Genomic DNA, 24,326 nt, shown 5'->3' on the forward strand with positions numbered 1-24,326 from the left:
ACGCGTAGCTGACTTTTTGCTCCGTGGAGCCAAATTGACCAATCATGATCATGTTAGAGTTTTCATTACTCGGAGGTAAAACTGACCAATCAAGTACGACTTACTCATTACGTGAAGCGAATTTATTCATTAAGAATTTGCCAGACGAGCGTCACGTAGTTGCAAGATATCCTCGGTCACGAAAGTTATGATTCAAAAAGTAGTTTATGAAAAGTACGAACCGACTTATGGACATGCACTCATAAGAAACTCATACAGTATTGTACATAACTAGTGCTGCGCCCCCTTGTAACGGCCGTCATTATGAACACGTTCCTTTTACATTCTTCGCGCAAAATAAGAGACGCGCTTCACAAAATGTGTTCTATTTCCATCATGATGATAAACAAAGATTACAAAAAGTCATCCTCATGAAAAATTATTGGAAAAAAACACTTTATTGGCCGAGTAGGCGCCTTCAAAGTCTAGAAATGCGTCAAAAAATCCTCAAAAAGGCTCATAAATGGATTTTAAGGTTAATAGACATTGTTTTAAAATCTGCATGAAGCCGTTTTGCTGAATATTCAGTAGGCATACGCAAAAAGATCGCAATTGTTACCACTGGAACGGGGGGGTATTTATACTTGAGACTCAGTAATAAATGATTTCCAAAAGAAAATGGCAACACTGATAATCTAGAAAAGTACAGAGAAAGGAAAAGAAAGGAATGACAAATAAATGTAGGCCTTATAATAATTATTATAGAAACTAAACACAGCCCCCCCCCCACATAGGCCTAACACTAACAGCACTATAGGCAGCCATTCGACGATGTCAATGCCTTTATGCGTTACGTATTTAAAACGCCCAGTCAGATGTATTTTACACCTGCCAAGTACAAGTCACCCAATTTCGAAAATTGGACGTTGAATGTACACTCTCATGAATATTGATTGGCAACATTTTCCAATATGTCAGCGCTCAAATCGGAAACAATAGAACAATAGACCATTCAGTGCGTTGAACATAATACTATGTTTTGCCGTGACATAATTCACAATTTGCTGTCTATTCCATAACTAAATTGGCGAGTCAGCGCACGGCCTGGCGCAGGCGCACTACGGCTATCACACGGAGAGGGTGATGGTAAAAATGGCAAATGGTAATCAACCAATGAAGTGAATGAACTGTCTAGAATTTATGTATGAGTGATATAATCCAGGTGGTGGCCGCATTGCATTCTCTAAATTCAGTAAATTTTCATCGTCAACCGTGTAATTGAACTTTTTGAAATTTTAAAACGCTTGAAATATCACAAACAAATAGGCCTATGTTAATAAATAATATAAATACAAGCTATAACCGTTGGGGTTCGATAATGAACCCCACAAAACTAACCAAGTATATTAAAAATGCCATACGGCCGGGCGGTTTCACAAGTTGCCGGCTCGATCATGTCATCCACCACCTGATATAATCTGAGATATCATGAACAATATAAATGCACTGTACCGTGCTTGTCAGGGACACTCATAATTAACAATTGGTATTGTATTGTGTTGTGTACTGATAGCGTATCATTACCTGTACCTGCACTGGTTTAGTGTCTGGCTGTCAACTATTTTGAGATTAAAATTTATTTTTTGATTGAGAAATCTGAAATTTAATAACATGTCTAGGCTTTTCTTTACTTTAGGGGTTGTTATTCTTACATGTTATAGCTGCATTGTAGAAGTACAGTGTACGCCTATAGCTAATGAGGAAGAAATGAGAGCGGCTTATGAAGAAGTTCGTAATGATGATAGCGCTATAACATGGTAAGTAAACATTTTTATCATATCAAATTTCTGTGTTGTCTATATTCCGTGATTGAACTGAGACGTGGTGATTTCGAGTTCTGACGCTCGCTGAATATTTTCAATGCAAAGATTGTTCGCGTTGTTAACTTCCACAATTTCTCTGTCATTGCTGAAAACAGGCGCGGATTCAGGGCCGGCGGACCCGCCCCTCCCCCTGGCTCCCAAAAAAAGAGGAAAGGAGAGAAGAGAAGAGAAAGAGGAAAAAGGGAGAAAAAAGAAGAGAAAATGAAAAAAGGAGAAGGGGGAAAAGGTTAAGGGGGCGAGCAATTAAAGTACCAATCTCCGAAAAGTTTTTCGATAAACTTCATTAATTTCTCAAAAAGTAAAAATCTCAGTTTATTAAATAACGGTTAAAATGAAAGCCATTATTGGGGGCCTAATTATCGTATCATTATAATAGGTCTGGCACCAATTCAAGCATTTGTTTCGGTGTCCCAAGTTCATAGTCAAATATATGCTGACGCTATTTTTTACAAATCGCCTGGAATTGCATATTATAGGTTTCAGCGATTGCTGAAAAAGAGGAGTATGTTTCTGAAAAGCGTTTCCGCTTGGAATGTAGATGCCTATTAGTCATAAACCTTAAACATCATATTCCGAGGCGCGGAAGTACACCAAATTGATGTATTATGACTTATGACATTCTTTTGTGGCGAGTGACATGGTCTTTCAATTCACGCCGAGTGTCCTTGACAGGCTTGACTATGCTTCAGTGGTCATGAAAGAATTCAAAAGATAACCTCTGCCCCAATAATCCCAAGCTATTGTCTGAAACTGCACTTCGGAAGATGTATGGTAAGAACTCAGTCCTCAAATGATAGTCATATAACGACCAAAAGATAAGTGACTGACTATCATTGAGGACTTAGTTCCGCAGTCTAGATGCCTATTGTGTAGTCCGAATAATCAGACCCAGAACAAAATATTAATTTCTGACATGATTTTGTACTGGGTCTGAACTGTTTCCATATGAAATCTTGATGGCAAATTGGACAATAGAAGCACATGGTTCTACGTGACAGCTTTTTAATCCCTATCAGGAATTATAGACAAAGGGATAGGCATCCTAGTCTGCTGCCCTCTTTCGAAATATGTATCCTAGGTCTCACAATAGGCGGATTAGCGGCCATTTTGTCTTCGACATCACGTGTCCTTATATTTTAGTACACAAATATATAAGTTAACAGGTTTACTATTTTAAAATTATATTTTGAGTATACAATATATTCTGTGAGTAAATAGATCAAATGACGATGATTGCTTAGGTATTATATACTTGATAGAATTAAACTGTTTGACCAGCTAGTATTCTCCTCCGCCGTCAGTGTGATTCCAGTCACTCCACGTACCGTGTTGCGAAGGTGGAGGAGTCTAAAGCTGTATTGACGAACACGCATGCGTTAAAAATATGTAGCCTAGGTCGAACAATAGCGTGACGTAGTTTCCGGCATTGTTCCTATGCACTTTCACCCTCCTGTCCCTATTCAGGTTACGTGAATCACGCTATTGTGGACCATCCTTCTGATACTTGAGTGTTTGGACACGCGGAACGGTTTTTTGTCTACCTCTCTGTTTGTAAACAAACCAGGATCGTCCTCCTCGCCGCATACGAAAGTTAGCGTAATATTACGGCACTACCTATTGTGTAGCTTAATGTCCGTGATTTTAATTTATAAGCTCTTTCATTGACACTTTGTAACGTCTTTTGCACACCATACGGGTCGCCTGCCTGAATCCCGATATTTTAAACATTATCGGGTTTTTAACCAAACAACCAGCCACATTATTTCTCTAAACTGTACTGCAACCGCAGATAACATTAGATCGACTGTGCTATCGGTAGAATTTAAACGAGAACCAAAAGTGTTCGCCAAAGTCATATAAATATCGCGGAATATGGCGTTTTAGTCAAAAAGTTGCACGAGCATATTTGTATTTTGTAAAATGACAAAAATATTGCACAACTGAGCACTACCACCAGCAATACTTTAACACCTAGTTACAACGTGTCATAATTATGTTGTCCTTTCCGATTCTGACGGAATGCCTTGAGCGTATAGAGGCCTTGCATGTGACGTATCATCCCGTAAATATGGCGGACTACTCAAATGCATTCAACAAAAGCATGATTGCAATCTACCGTGACAGTTCGTCTCACACACATAACCCTGCACTACGATCAAATAGGTTGATGACAACATTTGATTGAATGGACTGCACTCCGCCATAACTACGGTGAAGGACACCGGCTCAAATCCTTTGTTTGTAGCCAATCGATAATTTCATGCAGGGCCTCTATACGCTGTAGAAGTGACGTCATAATCGGATTAACTACCATAGCAATAGATGAATACAATTTTTGAATATACCGCGCTGCACTGCAGCAGGTTGCACTCCTCACCTGTCTTCAATCAAATAATAGATTAAATACAATACCGCTCTTTTCAAAGAGACCAATCTTACAGGTGCAAGTGTACCGCATGAACGTTGTAGTGCTGGGCGATATTGCCAAAATTGTATTCCTCTATTGCTATGGTAGTTATTCCGATTAACGTCTGTGGATTAACTACGTCACTTCTGCGGCGTATTGGAATTCTGATTCTTTCCCATGTTGATTGATTTTAAACAATTGATTCGAACCAACGTCCTTGATCCCACTGTAATGTGTTCAGAAGTTTTTGGATCTTACTTTATAGGGTGCAAGCTGTATAAGTTATTGTTAAATTCAGGTTATAGAGGTTATCCGTGTTATATAAGCTGCATATCCTATCAACGACTGCTATACCTTGTTTAGGACTTTCAAAAGAAGTATACCTACATGTGCTACCATGACTGTTTCAAAATAGCCCGCCAAAGTCATGCAGGTAACTCCGAGGTCGTGCATTGAATTAGTTTGAATGAGGAATACTACGGGAACCAGCGCCTTTTTTGTTAGAAGTCACACATGAGTGAAGTGGATAACCTCTATTGACATGCATTTGACTGAATAGATGTTGATCAATTTTGCAACAGCTGTGCTCAGTCTTGCGTATAATAAGCGTCTCTTTGTTATTTACATTAGATAAATGAATGGGAAATAAAGAGTGTTTATTATCGCGAGTTCTACATAGGTTTGTTGGTTTAGTTTATCGCTATGCACAGCTCCAAGACATAGTATGGTGCGTTTTATTTTTTAATTCATCCCATTATTTTGGCTTCAAATGGACAAAAAACATTTTTTTCAGTTATTACTGATATTATTTCTTCATTTTTGGTAAACCGAAATAATAAACTATTAAACCATTAACTGATGGAAGCATTTCCTATAAGTTTATCGTCCCCCGCCCGCGTCACTTTTTGAAAACTAAAAATACCCGCGTCAAACTTTCAAAAAGTATCAGTGTTTCACCAGTTTTAGCAATATTTTTGTTTGTAAAACATATTCATAACTAGTCCTTAAGCGCGCTTCAGACTCCGAGTATTGTACGTACAATATTGTATGTACAATATGTACGTTATTTAATCTATTGCCATTCTATTTCCAGTAATGTTTAAGTTCTAACGAATATTTAATAACGAAAAATCGATAATATGTTACATACAATATCTAGCAGAAATATATTATCGATTTTACGTCATCAAACATTCGTTAGAACTTAAACATTACTGGAAATAGAATGGCAATAGATTAAATAACGTACATATTGTACATACAATATTGTACGTACAATAAAAAGTCTGTATACTGCTTTACCCATATAAAAAAAACGTGTTTATAAATCACATGTATGAGTTTGGCTTTAAATCAACAAGCATTTTAGGTCAATAATGAAATCTGATGAAATAATTAAAAAAAAAAGTGACGAAAAACTCGGAATTGACTTTCATGGGCCTAATCTATACTGTCATGTTGGTGCAAAGTAGAGCAGTTGAGATTGTTCATCAGGTGGTAAAAGTTGTTCCTGAGAGCATCTTAAGTCCCGCTGCCTAGCCTGCGTTTTGGCAAGAACCACGGAAAACAGCAGTATTGGTAAAGTTGAAACCCCGTTCAAATACATGTATATAGCTAATTTCTCTACTAGTAGATTTTGTATCCACTCCTGCATCTAGGGTCCCCAATATTAGACAGTTAGACGCATCAACATTTCAGTACAAGTGATACGCATTTATTAACCTATTTTATACACGAGAAGAAAAAAACGTGATTGTTGCTGTTAGTTTAGTACACAATTATCACTAAAATGCTTGAAAATAGAACCAAACATAAATGCATCAACCCGCCCGAAAAACTTAGGTGAATCAATCAATTCTATGCTTAGACTGTCCAGTGGCGTAACTAGGGTGGGTAGCGCCCGGGGCAAGAAACAAAATTGGCGCCCCTACCCTCCCCCACCTGAGAATATCTTGGACGCGGGCAGTGGCGTAGTTAGGGGTTGGGGCACCCAGGGCTAAGTATATACTCCCTCCCTCCTGTTCATGAAACAATTGCGCGCGAAAATTTTGACTTTCATCGCTTGGAGGGGCGCAGAATCTATGCTGAATTAGTCAATTTGGCGCCCCCTAAGGGTAGCGCCCGGGGCACGTTGCCCCCCTCTGCCCCCCGGTAGTTACGCTACTGAGACTGTCCCACAGTCTCGGTTCGGTCCGGCCTGGATAATGGAACGATAGGCCTACATAATAACATAATAGCCTATCAAAATATGCCATAGTCCTTCACCCCCCCGATTCTAAATACACAGCTAATCACACCTCCTATATTACTGACTTTTTGTGCAGACTTGAGTTCCTCGAAATGTGTAGGCTTGTTCATTCGGGTTCGACCATCCCATTATCACAAACGCGACTCAATGGCAATTCAGTTCCTTTCTCACGCGTATAACGTGGTTTTAATTGTACTGCAAATGAAAAGGAATACATTACTATTACTACTATTCATTTTATTGTATAGCATTGCCAAGGCTGAGTATACTTTTCGCGAGAATTTATTGCAGACAAACACAACGTCTTTGAATTCAAACCACGGTCAGTGAAGCTGATTTGTGAACAAAATTTCAATCGTGATTGCATTAGCTATTGTCTTTTGGGGAAGTCATTCAACTGTTATTTTGCCCAGGGTTGAAAGCGCCAGACGTGATTTTTTAAGGCATTATTACTCAGTAATGTGCTTTGATTGGCTAAAATAGCAAAATCTATAAATAATAATAACAATAATAATAAAACTAATAATAACAATAATAATAATAACAATAATAATAATAATAGTAATAATAATAATAATAACAATAACACTAATACTAATAATAACTCAAGAACCGCAATACCTACAAAAGTATATCTGTGATATTTGGATTCTACACTGCCGTTCGCAAGATATACTACGAACTACCAAATCGCACCAGTTTAAATACTATAGTTACTAACCTTCTTCAACTATTGAAAACATTTTTAAAATGCTTTATTTTGGTGATTTTGTCCGATTTTAATTTTAAAAAACCATTAATTTACATGTACAGGCCTATATGTTTTTTCTCGAAAATTAAGATATTTGATGTAAAACTTACACATGTATCATTATAATGATTTGAATGTGTTCATCCAAAAAGTCTGTCAAATGTTTGTCAAAATATTTAATGTTATTATTTGTGTTTTTTAAAAAACCTTTTGTGTTTGCTGGGAATTTGATGAAACTGTTAAGAGTATTATTGCCAAAAAAACATAATATCAACCGATAAGATAAGTGTTTTTAATTGTTTTATAATTAAAATTATTGTGTTTTTCTACAGGGCGGTTTTTATATATGATGGTAAAAACATAATACTGGGTGGAACGGGTATAGAATATGACGAAATGTTAAGCCATTTCACAGGTAAGAACGCATGCATAATGTATTTGTTTGTTTACTTGTGTATTTGTTTATTTACTTGCTTGTTTGTTTGTTTATTTATTCACTGCAACTATAACATGTCTACGCTACCATCTAAACTAAAATAATCAATCACATAGCTTGTTAAGGGTATACGAGGTATTGTTGGTCGAAGCAGCCAAAAAAAAAAAACCGATTTTCATTATCTGAATCAATATATTATTGAAAAATAACACTTTAGTGTTTTGCAAAAGTTTATTCTACAAATCATATACTTTGTCGAACAAAATGCCAGTTTGTCTGAGCTCCGTTTCTTTAATTACTTTGAAAACTTGCTTAATTTATTGTTGTTAACTACGTTTTACAAAGGTATTGTTGTTTCAGCCCTCTTTACAACATAACTCAAGAACCACAGGACCTAAAAATATATCTGTGATATTTGAATTCTTCTACACGCTCGCTATAACTTGAGCAATGCAATTTTGCTAAAGCTCACTACCATTCGCAAGATGCTGCGAACTACTTTTTTTTGGCTGATTCAACCAACAATACATCGTATACCCTTAATAACATTATTAGGCTAATTGTTAAAACGCTTAATATACGTCTAGCCCTTTTTTTATTCACAGATTATCCATTGTATTTCTTTTGTTTAAGGTTCGCTGCCCCAACCATTACCTAGAGTAATGGAGGTGGCTAGCTGCCCAGAGACCATTATCAACACAATAGCTCAAGATAACGGTCTCGGGCTGCGAGCTAAACAAAAGGTATACCATGGACATTCTCAACATACATGTAGAATCTGAGTTAGTTACTAGTCTCAGGTAGACTTACGAAACAAATGCATTTACAGCTCGAAAATTATATAGGGCTACTGCAGTCCGTATAACATTAACAGTAATATTTTATATAACACCACCACTGGTGCTCAATTAATAAACATAGTTAAGGTAATACTCATAAATGAAAAGTAACCATTTCGTTGAGCGCATGATTTTGCTGACATCACAAACGTTTTTTCGACCCGACTCCCCTCTCTATATCACACTTAAAAACAGGTAGTCAAAATATCAACCCTTTTTGCGGGGTCAATTTTATTTAACCCTATTCGTGGTTAAAACAACCACGGTCGGGGTAATTTTCAGTAGTTTGACATCATATTAAATGTGATCATTTTTCGACCCACGTTCCGGGTCATTTTCTAACCGGGACCCCTGAATATAGTCATTTTTGACACTAATATGGTTATTTTTCAACTGACTATACTGGCGGTCAAATCCATTTTTGACCCTAAATATAGTCATTTTAAACCATAATTTGGGTCAAATTTTTCACTAGATCATTTTTGCATTTTTCTCAAAAATTATAGCGCATTGGTGACAAGTAAGATATGTATATTATAGGAGCAAGGACTACAACTACTGCACTATAAATTTTATTTCAGCACAGACAACAGTTGTGGAGTTACAGTCAAAAATGACAGGTAGAGGGAAAACCAATATTTGATCAATAAATCAATAACTACTTGCCTTGAGTTGCTGAATTTTCAGTGCAGTAGTTGTAGTCCTTGCCCCTATAATATACATATCTTACTTGTCACAAATGCGCTATAATTTTTGAGAAAAATGCAAAAATTGGCACAAAATTGGCCAGGGCTGTAGTACCCCCTTAACCATCTCAATACAATATTAACCATAAGTTCTGTTATTTGTTTTCCTAACAGATGACGCGAGGGTTTATGCATACGTTAGGTTGGAAACAGGAGATGTGATGAGTAGACGAGCCAAATTTGCTTTCATAACATGGATTGGACCATCAGTTAGTCCCTTGAAAAAAGCCAAAGTCAGTACCGATAAAGCATTTGTCAAACAAGTTATGTCAGTAAGTATACTTTAATCGCACAGAATAATCTTTCATAATAGAATAGTATTATTTGGTAATGCAGGAAGTGGTAAGACTACATTGTTGAAGTAGAATAGCGGAGTATTATTAGTGGTATTGCAAGAAGTTGTAAGACTACATTGTTGAAGTAGAATAGCGGAGTATTATTAGTGGTATTGTAAGAAGTGGTAAGACTACATTGTTGAAGTAGAATAGCGGAGTATTATTAATGGTATTGTAAGAAGTGGTAAGACTACATTGTTGAAGTAGAATAGAGGAGTATTATTTGTGGTATTGCAAGAAGTGGTAAGACTACATTGTTGAAGTAGAATAGCGGAGTATTATTAATGGTATTGTAAGAAGTGGTAAGACTACATTGTTGAAGTAGAATAGCGGAGTATTATTAATGGTATTGCAAGAAGTGGTAAGACTACATTGTTGAAGTAGAATAGCGGAGTATTATTAGTGGTATTGCAAGAAGTGGTAAGACTACATTGTTGAAGTAGAATAGAGGAATATTATTAGTGGTATTGTAAGAAGTGGTAAGACTACATTGTTGAAGTAGAATAGCGGAGTATTATTAGTGGTATTGCAAGAAGTGGTAAGACTACATTGTTGAAGTAGAATAGAGGAATATTATTAGTGGTATTGTAAGAAGTGGTAAGACTACATTGTTGAAGTAGAATAGCGGAGTATTATTAATGGTATTGTAAGAAGTGGTAAGACTACATTGTTGAAGTAGAATAGAGGAGTATTATTAATGGTATTGTAAGAAGTGGTAAGACTACATTGTTGAAGTAGAATAGAAAAGTATTATTAGTGGTATTGCAAGAAGTGGTAAGACTACATTGTTGAAGTAGAATAGCGGAGTATTATTAGTGGTATTGCAAGAAGTGGTAAGACTACATTGTTGAAGTAGAATAGCGGAGTATTATTAGTGGTATTGCAAGAAGTGGTAAGACTACATTGTTGAAGTAGAATAGAGGAATATTATTAGTGGTATTGTAAGAAGTGGTAAGACTACATTGTTGAAGTAGAATAGCGGAGTATTATTAATGGTATTGTAAGAAGTGGTAAGACTACATTGTTGAAGTAGCATAGAGGAGTATTATTAGTGGTATTGTAAGAAGTGGTAAGACTACATTGTTGAAGTAGAATAGAAAAGTATTATTAGTGGTATTGCAGGAAGTGCTAAGACTACATTGTTGAAGTAGAATAGAGGAATATTATTAGTGGTATTGCAAGAAGTGATAAGACTACATTGTTGAAGTAGAATAGCGGAGTATTATTAATGGTATTGTAAGTGGTAAGACTACATTGTTGAAGTAGAATAGAGGAGTATTATTTGTGGTATTGCAAGAAGTGATAAGACTACATTGTTGAAGTAGAATAGCGGAGTATTATTAATGGTATTGTAAGTGGTAAGACTACATTGTTGAAGGAGAATAGAGGAATATTATTAGTGGTATTGTAAGAAGTGGTAAGACTACATTGTTGAAGTAGAATAGAGGAGTATTATTTGTGGTATTGCAAGAAGTGGCAAGACTACATTGTTGAAGTAGAATAGAGGAATATTATTAGTGGTATTTTAAGAAGTGGTAAGACTACATTGTTGAAGTAGAATAGAAAAGTATTATTAGTGGTATTGCAGGAAGTGCTAAGACTACATTGTTAAAGTAGAATAGAGGAATATTATTAGTGGTATTGCAAGAAGTGGTAAGACTACATTGTTGAGTAGAATAGCGGAGTATTATTAGTGGTATTGTAAGAAGTGGTAAGACTACATTGTTGAAGTAGAATAGCGGAGTATTATTAATGGTATTGTAAGAAGTGGTAAGACTACATTGTTGAGTAGAATAGAGGAATATTATTAGTGGTATTGCAAGAAGTGGTAAGACTACATTGTTGAAGTAGAATAGAGGAGTATTATTAGTGGTATTGCAAGAAGTGGTAAGACTATACTACATTGTTGAAGTAGAATAGCGGAGTATTATTGGCGGTATTGTAAGAAGTGGTAAGACTACATTGTTGAAGTAGAATAGAGGAATATTATTTGTGGTATTGTAAGAAGTGGTAAGACTACATTGTAGAATAGAGGAATATTATTAGTGGTATTGCAAGAAGTGGTAAGACTACATTGTTGAAGTAGAATAGAGGATAATTATTAGTGGTATTGCAAGAAGTGGTAAGACTACATTGTTGACGTAGAATAGCGGATAATTATTAGTGGTATTGCAAGAAGTGGTAAGACTACATTGTTGAGTAGAATAGAGGAGTATTATTTGTGGTATTTACAACTGACTGAGGAGAGGCAACTGTTTGGGGATGCACGTAAGCCCTCCCATGTGGCCCACCAATAATAAAGACAAATTCAGCACATCTTCATCAAACCACATTGTGTTTGTTCTTATTTCTACAGCAATTCGGGAAAGAAATCCTTGCAGATGACAAGAGTGAAGTTGCCAAAGATGTCGTACTTGCCTTGCTGGAAAATGCTTCTGGTGCTGCCTACGGCACCGGCATGAAGCGTATCAATCTGTTGTATAAAATTCTTCATGCATTAAGGGATCTGGAATGAGCGTTTTGAGCGTTTCGACAGTATTTTTGTGGGACATGAGAGCACATCAGACATATCGAATTGCATTCTGAATACGAAGAATGTCTTTCTGATATCAAATAATTTTCATTTTTGAAATTCACGATATAATACAAATTTTATGACAAATTATTAAAATTTGATATTTTTCACATTTTGATATAACAGTCCTCGAAGTACATTTTATAAATCTAATGATATATTCTTAAAGTGTATGTAGCTGCGAGGAAAAGCCGACGATCAATTGAAAATTTTGACCTTTCATATGGATTTTTCACCCAAAAGACCAAATTTTTTGTTGGTGTTTTGGGAAAAAAATCCATATCTTTAATACGAAAGGTCAAAATTTTCAATTGATCGTCGGATTTTCATCCCACCTACCTACACTTTAAGTATAAATCATCATCAGATTTATAAAGTTTACTTCGAGTACTATTAAATATCAAAAATATCAATTTTAATCATTTGCCATAAAATGTGTATTACATTGCGAATTTCAAAAATCAAAATTATTTGATATCAGAAGGACATTCTTCGTATTCAGAATGCGATTCGATATGTCTGATGTGCTCTAATGTCCCACAATAAATACTGTCCAAATGTTCATACTCCATCCCTTAAGTATATAATATAATGCCAAATATTTGCATTATGTTTGTGTAATTTTATAGAGTGATATCTTAGTCGCTACTCTCTTAAATTGGGATATTCGATCGAAAAGATTGATATTTCAATCGTTTGCCGACTGCAATTAGAGTTAAATCTTTATCGAATGATCTGAAATTTCAATCTTTTTAATCAAATGAAAGGGTGGTTCTCAATCTTTAAGCAATCTTTGCCGATATAAATATTCAGTAGAAAGGATTGATTTTCATTGTGTTTCAATCTTTTGCTAACTTGAAATTAGGGACAAATCCTTTCCGGTTGAAAAAAGATTGAAAATGTTCACTATAAACAGTCTTCATACCAAGCACATGCAACGTATACCACTTTGCATTTGAACAAGTCTCTTTTTCTATCTTTTTAGATTGATGCCTATCATCAACCGTTAAAAGAATTATTTCAATCGCTTGATTCAGAGAGTAAGAAGATGAGGGACAATACAAGATTTAAGTGTAAATTTTATGGCTTCGGACTTTCCATATTTTTCCGACTTGTTGTTAAACATAAGAAAAATAACATTCCTCATGCCAAAATTATTCTGAAGATGGGTTCATTCGTTTCTGGCCCGGGTTTCTGGTAGGCCTATGCTGTCTAGTTCAAAAGTTGTATGATTATCGAAATCCAAGTTGGCCGCGAAATGGACTCCTCGGGACAACATTTTGTGTTGGGAACATGAAAGTTCGTTTTATATACTATAGACACCTTGCAATGGGATTACAAAGTAAGTCAAAGGGGGGGGGGTGCACGGGGACCTCATCTTCAACTATACTATATCTAATCATATGAAACAATGGCTCATTGATTGTTACAATGGTGAACTTGGTAACACGCTGACATCATTACTATATATTCTGTTATAGTTTCCGAATTATCTTGAGAATGTTGACCATTACATTTTATACACTATGACGAAAACAGTAGCCCAAAAATGGATTTGTATCATACTTTAATTATTATTATTATTGTTGTTTGTTTATATCAATTATAAATTCTGACATGATATTAATAAAATGCTGCAAAACCGAACAAAGGTATTTCATTGTTTAAGTGATATGTAATTAATATACTCTACTCTAACCCAGTTCTACTCTGTGTACTTTGTGTTCAGGGGCAGATATTTTTCACCGCACCGTATTTTATTAAGAAGCCACATTTCAAAACTTTATGCCTCGGAAGTAGGCTGGCGAGGTTTTTTGCTTAATCGATGGAATTACTGCTAAACTTAGACCAGCTCATAATAGGCGGGGTTAAACTCCGCGGTTTGTTAGGCTTTTACCACTCCGCCGAAAAGTAGACTCACGTTAAGAGAGCTATTAGTGACGGTCCTGTCTTTATTTTGTGTGTTAAAGAAAGTAGATAAATTATAAGACTTGCATTAATATTTCGTAATGCTTCTGGCTGGAGAGGTATGACACGAAAATTATCAAAATAAAATATTTTGATATTAATCCGCGATGTTATAAGGCCCGCCGATTACGAGCTGATCAGGTATACTGCTATAGATAGTTCTGCTTGAGCCTTTCTAATATGAAGCGTTTTGAATATCCTGTACCAAATTACTCTTTTTGAGAACCACGTCGCTATATCATAGAAAGAGGGCGCACTTGGTGTTGAATCTGTAATATGTATGCTCCCTCTTCACCATTCATTCTATGAATTTGAATAACGCATCTTTTTTCCTTATATCATACCGTATTGTGCCATGTTTTGGGACAGTCAAATAAATATCTCTCTTGGGAACATGGACGTGACGCCCCCACCCCCGCACGTTCATGTTGTTTTCAATTTGGAATTACTTTAAGCACCTGTTCAGTGATCCAAGCTGAATTGCTTAAGGGGGTACTACACCCCTCGATAAATTTGTGTATATTTTTTCTCAAAAACTAATAACACAGTGGTAACAACAGTTATGTATATTATTGGGGCCAGGAATCCAATTACTACACTGGAATTTCAGTGACTCAAGACAAGCGGTTTGTTATTTATGATCAGAAATAAGGTACCACTATAATGTACCTCGTTTCCTTTCATAAATACTGAACCGCTTGTCTTGAGTCACTGAAATTTCAGTGTAGTAATTGGATTCCTTGCCCCAATAATATATATACATAACTTTTGTTACCAGTGTGTAATTATTTTTTTTTTTTTTTGCAAAAATTGTCACAAATTTACCACATGGGTGTAGTACCCCCTTAAAGTGAAGGATAAGTCATTAAAATTGTCATTCGGGTATTTTTGAAATGGAAAAATTGGCAAAAAGACGAGGAAAACAGCAGTATTGACAAAGTTGAAACCCCATTCAAGTACATGTAGCTAATTTATTTACTTAAAGGGGGTATAATACCCTGATTTTCCTCAGTACCCCTCTTCTTTTTTTTGTTGCAAATTTATGAAGTATATAAATATGTTCATCACCTCATGTCCTGAACTTATAAAATATCTCTACATACAAAGTGCTTTTAAACCATTTTAGAAAATCATTTTAGCCCTATAGGGCCTATATTTTTTTGTTTACTGTATCCTAGTAACTCAGATGTGTGTTTCATAACAAACCATAATTTATTCTATTCAACATGTTCAAGTAGAGTACATGAATAGAATACATTAAATCCTTTGTTATACTATCTATAGAAATGTACTCCCTGATCATGCTGATTATAACACTGAATAAATTAAATAAGCTCTTCCACATAGACAATTTAATACTACACCATGTATGTATCTTCTATAAATGTGTTGTTAGGAAAAGAGATTTAAAAAGGCTATAAGTTCATCAAAGGTCAGGTTATAGGTCACTTGGTTCAGGTCAAATTCAGGCATCCATTTTGAATACATGTGATAGTCTGTGATATCATAGGCCTACATGTCATAATGAGGCATCAATTTTGATATTTTGTCTGTTACTGGATATATAATTAATGGAAATGTGTGAGGTTGATACTAAAATACCTTGGGATGTAAATGGTGAGTACAATTTAGATTGCCTAGTTGAGATGGATTGGGCAAATAAATATAAAATAGTTACCAAAATCACAAAAATGAAGCTTACGGAAAACTACCTAATATGGTGGTATAGGTAACAAAAATACAATCTTTTTCAACATTGCTGTAATGTGGTTGTGGTAACCTGTTACCTATGGCTTAATTAAGTTTCAGTGAAATAATGTCGCAAGTTAAAAATACATGTATAGCTGATAGCTCAACATTGAAAATATAAGCATTTTAACCGGTTCGTTTTATGATAGTTATGGAGCACCAAGTTCATGAAGTCATAAAAGAAATCAGGAACCACTTATTCTCATTTTACATATCAACATTATTTCCCTAATGTGTTAGCTATACATATCCAAAATTTTAACGAAATCCGTTGATAGTAAGCTTTCCAATATGACTTGAATTTAAAACATCAGTGATGTACCACCTTTTGGCTTATACCATTAGAAGCATGTACGCTTCATTGATACCGATGCCACCAATTGAACGAGAAGATTTGCCCCTTCATTTTGCATACCACTTTGTCCATTTTTTTTTCTCATTTCTTCACAAAATGCAAAAAAATGCAAAAAAAAATGCAATGGGTGTAGTACCCCCTTAAGTAAAGGAATTGCAGATTCATATAGTTTGTCTTTCTTTCGGCTTAACGACTACATTATAGCCGTAGCACAAGGTGCCAAAATCTGAATTTTGATTATTTTTCTGAATTCTGACCATCCCGATGGCGATGAGCAAGTCACTGAATAGGCCTTTAAACATGAAATCAGAAACTACTTAGGATATGCCTATAAGTTCTTAGGGTACCGGGTGATACTAAATAGGCAAGCTGTTTGGTAAACAAACAAATAAACAAAATACCCAGGCTCGATCGCATGACTCACCAAGCGTCACCAAGACGGGTACTTACTTCACAGCCCCTTTTTTTCAACTTCCTCTTTGGGTTCGTTGTCGCTATCCTGGCGTGTGCCTTCATTTAAACGTTATTTCTCAATGTTTCTATACGTTTTGTTTTATATATTTTGCACAATGTACACTCTAAATTACAGGGATTTAAATTCAAATCCAAAAGACTTGCTTTCAAAACTTTCAGAGACTGTAGTTAGGGACCAATCAATATAGGATTAAAATAAGTCTTTACAAAGTTTTATAAATTTCAGTCCCACAGGGATTTAAAAAATAAAACTTTCAGATTTAAAGTTTAAATCTACAAAAAGCAAATGTTAATACTTCAAAGACTATTAGGCCTATAGCCTAAATTAATACAAATCAGAGTTTATTTATATAAAATAAGCTATTGAGTACCGGACCGTACCAATATGGGGCCAAAGGTCTGCTGGACGCTGCAGGTTGTAGGCAGGCGGTGATGGAAGCGATATCGCCAATTTTGAGGTCGCCATTAGATTAACACATAATCATGAAATCTTCATAAACAATTCTAAATTTGTTATGTGGTGTCAAAGCAAAATTATCTTACTCTAAAACCGTCGGGGTACGACCGTGTACCACACTGCAAGTATGTTAATTTTCCATTTGTAATTGCTAACCGTATATTTTGAATGGGGCTGTCAGCCCTGTAGGCTATCTTCGCCAGCCTCGAACGCCACGTGTTGCGCTTCCTATGCCGCCTGGTTGTAGGGTTGGAAAGTGAAATGTTGCCCTCACTTCATATATTTGCGTAGACAAAATCGTATACAAAATAATGGTGGCGTGTTAGCATTGGAAACCTTTGGCCCCTGCCTTTGGCCAGGCGGCATAGGAAGCGCGACCGTGACGTACGAGGCTGGCGTAGATACAGGGCTGACAGCCCCATTCAAAATACACGGTTAGCAATTACAAATGGAAAATTAACATACTTGCAGTGAGGTACTTTGCAGAACCCCGACGGTTTTAGAGTAAGATAATTTTGCTTTGACACCACATAACAAATTTAGAATTGTTTGTGAAGATTTCATGATTATGTGTTAATCCAATGGCGACCTCAAAATTGGCGATATCGCTTCCATCACCGCCTGCCTTTGGCTACATGTTTTAACTATATTCTTGCAGTTCGGACAAATTTGTATTTTCCGTTTTAAAGCCATAAATGTACGATCTTATATTAATATAAAATTGATTTCAGACGTGATTAGTAGCCTAGGCCTTTATAATAACAAAGTTAAAATTTGAAGGAAATCGTAAGGCTTTAAGGAATTAGTCTCCTACACAGCCAGTTTGTGTCGGTCTGACACTAATGTTCGTGATAGCCACATACAGTATGGCCCGAGACTATAATTACAACAACACAGTGGTCCTGCGCGTAGGTCCTATATCGCGTATATGGGCGAGGGGGGAAGCAGGGCGGCAAAAAGGAAGGGACGGCAGAAAGCAGAAGGGGCGACCAATTATTAAAGCAGAAAAAGTTGTCAAATTGTGAAACAAATGGAATTAGGCTTATTACACATAAAATAAGTTGCTAGCGCCTATTATTTTTTGCTCTTCTTAGCCCGGTATCTACCAGGTTTTAATGTGCATCTCCCCCCCCCCCGCAGGACTCTACCAAACCAAATTTTTTAGTTTCTTTTTATGATCCTATAACACATTTAAGATGTTAACAAAAATAAACCGGCACTCCGGTCATATTCAAGGTTAAAGGTCAACAGTGGTCAAATTTCAAGGTTGTTCAAATCTGGTTAACAAGCACACCAAATTATTCCTCTCGTTGCAAGGATTCAGACACTAATAGTATATAGTTTGACCTACCTGCGACATACCGTTCTTGAGTTATAAGCAAAAAGGTCAAATTTTTGGGCGGTGGTCAGATTTGTTGGCCACACAGGGGCCAAAAATTAAAAATGCTCCGATTTGAACGAAATTGGTCTTTTTCTGAATCCTTGCAATGAGAGGAATAATTTGGTGTGCTTGTTAACCAGGGGGGATAGGAGCTCAAATTTTTATCACCAAATAGAGAGTTCCCGTGTTTTGGGTTACCCGCCATCTTGGAGGGAAACCTACACTCCGTTTACAATTTTCAGAATACCAACACTCGCGCAATAATTAGCAAATGTTATTTTGTAGAATGTAGCACCAATAGGGTCATTGACCAAATCAAAGGAATGAGGAATACGGCGGTGCGAATCACGTTATAAACACTATTGTAGTCCGTTCCGCTTGAAAACACGGGAACTCTCTATTGTTTTTTTAAGTTACATTTTACCGGTGTTACACCCCCCTAATACCAACACAGCTAAGCGCTATGCTGCTATCGCCCTGTTGACAGTCAAAAAGGTATAGGCCCTACTTTCATTAATTTTCAATAATTTTTCGCCCTTTTTCCTTCAGAATTATTCTTGCCGCCCCTTAAGTCCTGCGCCATTTTTTCTTTTGTTACTCTTTTTGACGCCCCTTTATCTTCCGCCGCCCCTTCATTTTTGCCTCCCCTACTTTTACCCCGGGGGGCTGGCGCCCCAAAGCCCCCCACCCCCAAATACGCGTGTGATTGACTTATAAAAGAAAGAATGAATGAATGAATGGGGGATGGGTGGATGAATGAACGAATGAATGAATGAATGAATTAATGAATAACGAATGAACTAACTAACTAAACTAACAAACTAACAAACTAACCAACTAACCAACCTGCAACCACTGACTAAATAAATAAATAAATATATAAATAACTAAATAAATAACTAAATAAACAACTAAATAAATAACTAACTAACTAACTAACTAACTAACTAACTAACTAAATAAATAAATAAATAAATAGATAAATAAATAAATAAATACATTTTTTGACCAAAAAATTGAAATCCGCTTCGCTCGCCACGCTCGCAAATGGGACTTTAAAGGGGTCTTTTTGGGCCTCTGGCGATTTTCCTTTTGGGGGGGGGGAGGCGTCCGCCACCAGCTCCACTCAACCGCCCCCTTGTTACGGGCCTGATGAAAATGAATGAATGAAATATAGGGGATGAATGAATGAATTGTTGAATATATGAATGAATTAATGAATGAACTAGAATGAATGAAATGCCGATGAAATGAACCAATGAATGAATGAACATGAATCAAGTTGAAAAGGGAAATTTTATGCCTTCCAAAATATTTTCTCTTTGTATAACTAGTTTGTCGCCCTAGCATGATTATGGTCATGATTTCGCGGGAAAATACTAAAAACCTTTTAAAAACAAAATGCCGTAAAGAAAAGAGTTAAATCAACAAACCAAACAATAGATTTCCGCATTGTTCCTATTGTCAATAAAAAAAATTGCATGTTTTCGCCCTCTGAACACCGCAGTTCGTGTATGAGTTACGGCTCTTTTTTAACTCTCAAATTTACATGGCAAGGTGCCATACACAAGAATAATACGACAACCAGTAAGCAGTTCTTCGATTAAAAACCCTACTGCGCATGCTCATTTCAATCATAACATTATCGAAGAAGTAGAGGTCATCCGATCGGAGAAAAATGGAATTATAAGACAATGTTTGACGATCAATTTTGCCGCATATGCTGCCCAATTGGACAAAATATTTCAATTTTTGTAATCTTTGTAATATGAGGATTCATATTTTACCATGGAGGGGGCGTCATGATGTGTTTTAAGGGGTGTGATTGACGACGAAAGGAGTGCGAGTTTAGCACTGCACTCGCTCGGCTGTCCTGGACTGGGGCAAATTCAGCTGTTTTTATTGTACACAATATAATACCAGGTATATTTTCTGTATATGAAATTATATTCAAATTGAACTGTCGGTGATACAGGCAGCCATCTTCAAACTTATTTATAGCAGGAGATATTTGGTATAATTTGCCAAAATGAATCCTCAACCCGTCACAGACTACGATTGGTAAGTTCTTGCAGCATTCATACAAATGAATACATTTTTTATGTTCACAAGTCACATGACATAATCAAGTACGTGAATCATATTCAATGTTTTGTACGCACATTATGTTTACATTGTACATAAATGCATGTACACTATACTAAAATGCAGTAAACCTTTGACGAGCGCCTATTGTAAGGATACATCGCGAATTTACTGCGTTGCACGTATTTACTGCGTTGCACGCACTTGTCTCTGATTGGCTGCTAAGGCGATATGTTGTTGCTGAGTGGAAATTTATGAATGACCTGCTGCGCCGTACGCGTTGTTAGCGCCGAATTTGCAACATCACGGTAGTCGCGCTCGTCAAAGGTTTGCTGCATTTGACTATAGAGGCTGTGCAATAATTATGAGCCTCCCCCCCCCGCCAAAAATCGCTTGCCCCCCCCCCTCTCGGTCCGCCTAAAATTCTTTGCCCCCCCCTTGCACATGTCAAATTTTTGGGATCCCAATTTCCAAACTTTCAATGATCTGTATACATCGTAGGTATCTGTATCTGTAGCAATACTGCTCAACGCTTCAAGTGAAGCCAGACGAACAGGAATAGTTGTGCGCATGCGGATTGCTGTTTATTGGAGTTGCTTTAGGTAGTTGGTTGCTTGGTTCTTGAAATCTTTGGAGTCTTGTATCGTGGTGATGTGGTAGGGTAGCTTGTTCCAGTCCTGTACTGTCCTTGGCCAGAACAGTACTTATAACAGTCTTTGTTTGCGGTTATGATTTGATATGAGTTCTGGTGAGAGTGCCTAGAAGGACGTTGGACCGGCAGAAGGAGGTCGTCGACCGGCAGGGGCAGGAGACCCTCTCTAGCCTTGTGGAGTTAACCTATTGGCTGTTCTACGATCTTTTAAAGAACACCAATCCAGCTCCTTTAGCATGTTAGTGACGCTACTAGTTCTTTTGTGGTCATTCATAACAAAGCGCGCTGCGCGGTGCTGCACCATCTCAATTTTGTTACTTAGATCTTTTTGGTGGGGGTCCCACACTGAACTGGCATATTCAATGTGGGGACGCACAAGTGACATGTAGGCATTTTGTTTGATTTGCTTGGTGCAAGAGTACAAGTTTCTTCTAATAAATCCTAACTGTCTGTTTGCAGATGATGTGTTGCGGTGAATGTGATTTGACCATGAAAGATTGTTGGAAATCTCAACTCCTAGGTAGGGATGGCATTTTGTCTCTTCTAAAATGCTGTCTCCCAATTTGTAATCAAACATTTTAGTCGAACGTGCATGGGTGATCCTCATGACGAAACATTTTTGGATATTGAAATGTAGTTGCCAATCATTCTGCCATTTGACAAGTGTGTTTAAGTCATCCTGGAGTTGATCATGGTCATGATTGTGAACTATTTGCCTATAGATAACACAATCATCGGCAAAGAGCCGGACTTCAGATTGTATGTTTTGTGGCAAGTCATTGATATATATATGAGGAATAGCAAAGGTCCTAGCACCGTGCCCTGGGGAACGCCAGATAACACATCTGTCCAAGCCGAGTGTTCACCCCCGACAACGACCCTCTGTTTACGGTGCATAAGGAAATTTGCTATCCATACGGATGTTGTTGCGGATGCCATAGTGTTGTAATTTAAGGAGAAGGCGATTGTGTGGTACCGTATCAAATGCCTTGCTAAAATCCATAATTACAAGATCAGTTTGTTGTCTGTTATTTAGTGAAAGGGCCAGGTCATGTGTTGTTAATAAAAGTTGTGATTCGCATGAGTGGTTGCGTCTGAAGCCATGTTGTTTTGTGGTGAGAACAGAATGTTTATCAAAATGATGCATGATGTGTGAATGGATGACATGTTCTAAGACCTTGCAACATATGGCTGTGAGAGAGACGGGCCTATAGTTCGAGGCAGCTGTTCGGTCTCCTTTCTTGAAAATTGGGCTAATATTGGCACTAAGCCAATCTGATGGTAGTTCGCCAGACTCCAAGGATCTTTCGAAAATCATACATAATGCCGGGCTATCTCCTCGGCTGCAACCTTGAGTATATAGGCAGGAATACCATCAGGCCCTGGGGCTTTGTGAATCTTGATGTTCTGTAAGAGTTTAATGATGCCCTCTTGTGAAATTTGAATGTCTGGTATTGTGGGATAATTGCTAGGTCCTAATGTTGGTAATGTGTCATCTTCATTGGTAAAAACAGATTTGAATTGGTCATTGAGAATGTTAGCCTTAACATGGTTGTCAGATTCCAGAACACCTGAGTTTGATCTCAGGGTAGATATGCCAACAGAGTCGGTCTTCAAATTCTTCATGAAGGACCAGAACTTTTTGCTGGAATAGAGTTGATAAACTCTCTGTGAGCCTTCCTCGTAGCTTTCTGAGTGGCCTTGCGCAAATCATGGAAGCGATCAAGAGATTCCTAGGTTCATCAAGGACATATTCCCACTTTCCCAGTCATACACAATTCCTATTTTGTGTTGAACAAAAGTAGAACATGCCCCTGAAATTGCATTAGGCCCTTCACAATAAGCCCAATCGGCATTGGAAGTTTGCAATGCATTGTAGGACAGTTTTTGCAGTTTTAGGACACTTTGTCCTTTGACCTTTCAGAAAATTTAGAAATATTGTGTTTTTGTACGTACAAAATATAATCTAAAATGTTTTACAATATTTAAAACAAATATAAAAAATATTAGTGTTTTATAAATTAATTATTTGGTATTTTTAATGATCAAAATTGTGACAATAATAAGAAAATTAATAAAAATTACGTAAATTTTCCCGATATGTCACTTGTCAGAGGTCAAAGTGTCCCAAAACTGCTCTCAAAAACCGGAAGTTAGAATGGCGATTGGGCTTATTGATTCCGAGTTTACTGTTCAAGCATAGGACGAGGTGACGTTTAATTATTAATTATTATTTTCTTTAGTATTAGTTATCACAACCAATTAGGCCAAAAAAATGGTTCGTCTCAAAGTTGACACGCGCATTTGTAAAATCGTGCAATTTGAAAAAAAAGATATGCGGAATTTTTTTTATTTCAAAATTTTTTTAAATAATTTTTTCCCGAAAAATTCGGCGAAAATCAGATTTTTTTTCTCAAAATAAAAATATCAAAAAACATCGAACATCGCACAGTGCGTCTCCTGGATCAAGAATTTAAAACAGCCTAACTAAAAAGTCACCTACGATGACACTGTTGTAGTCTGAATGACACACCTGCATGCGTATTTAAATCATACTATTTTTTAAGACCGATCCTACAATAAAAAATCTTAATTGTACACCATGTACTCGAATACTCGCTGAATATTCATCAACATTATTAATGTTGTCATTTTACGTCATGCGTGGCAATATGAATGACTATGACATACGATGACGTTTGTTTAATTTAAATATTAAATACATGGCGCAGTATTAATCCTCCCACCGAAGTCATCATGGATTCAGCGGCAGCATCATCCGAGTTTGTGATCTTGAAAATCAAATTATCGAATTATATTGAAAAATAAAGAGAAAGGATGGTTTTTACACAAAACCAAAACTACGAACACACTAAAAGATGTTGCTTTAGAAATACTTAACGGCGAGAATCCATGTGCTCCGATAGCTTGTGTGTTGGAAATGATGGGTATAGACAACACTGGCACTGCTGAATTTGACAGCCACCACACTAATTTTCAATTTTG

The 24,326-nt window shown here is 36.6% G+C and overlaps 2 protein-coding genes across 2 annotated transcripts in view; both read left to right on the plus strand.

The window, feature by feature from the left end:
* The first annotated feature begins 1,499 nt into the window (after positions 1–1,499).
* LOC140136108 (coactosin-like protein) lies at positions 1,500–12,230 on the plus strand. The gene is made up of 4 exons (XM_072157814.1): positions 1,500–1,796; positions 7,601–7,683; positions 9,404–9,561; positions 11,981–12,230. Exons 1-4 carry the CDS (start codon positions 1,651–1,653, stop codon positions 12,137–12,139), a joined length of 546 nt encoding a protein of 181 aa, XP_072013915.1. The 5' UTR covers positions 1,500–1,650; the 3' UTR covers positions 12,140–12,230.
* A 7,999-nt stretch (positions 12,231–20,229) lies between these two features.
* Positions 20,230–24,326, plus strand: part of LOC140136109 (signal peptide peptidase-like 3) — a 105,953-nt gene continuing 101,856 nt past the window's right edge. Inside the window, 1 exon segment of the mRNA XM_072157815.1 lies at positions 20,230–20,644. Within this exon segment, the coding sequence (XP_072013916.1) occupies positions 20,613–20,644 (32 nt within the window). The 5' untranslated portion in view covers positions 20,230–20,612.

Source organism: Amphiura filiformis, chromosome 16, assembly GCF_039555335.1.
Source record: "Amphiura filiformis chromosome 16, Afil_fr2py, whole genome shotgun sequence".
NCBI lineage: Eukaryota > Metazoa > Echinodermata > Ophiuroidea > Amphilepidida > Amphiuridae > Amphiura > Amphiura filiformis.

Excerpts from the sequence above, each read along its gene's own strand:
- LOC140136108 (XM_072157814.1), top strand. The coding sequence starts at position 1,651 with ATGTCTAGGCTTTTCTTTACTTTAGGGGTTGTTATTCTTACATGTTAT. Across the intron at positions 1,797-7,600 it reads GATGATAGCGCTATAACATG|GGCGGTTTTTATATATGATG; the intron begins GTAAGTAAACAT and ends GTTTTTCTACAG. Across the intron at positions 9,562-11,980 it reads TTGTCAAACAAGTTATGTCA|CAATTCGGGAAAGAAATCCT; the intron begins GTAAGTATACTT and ends TTATTTCTACAG.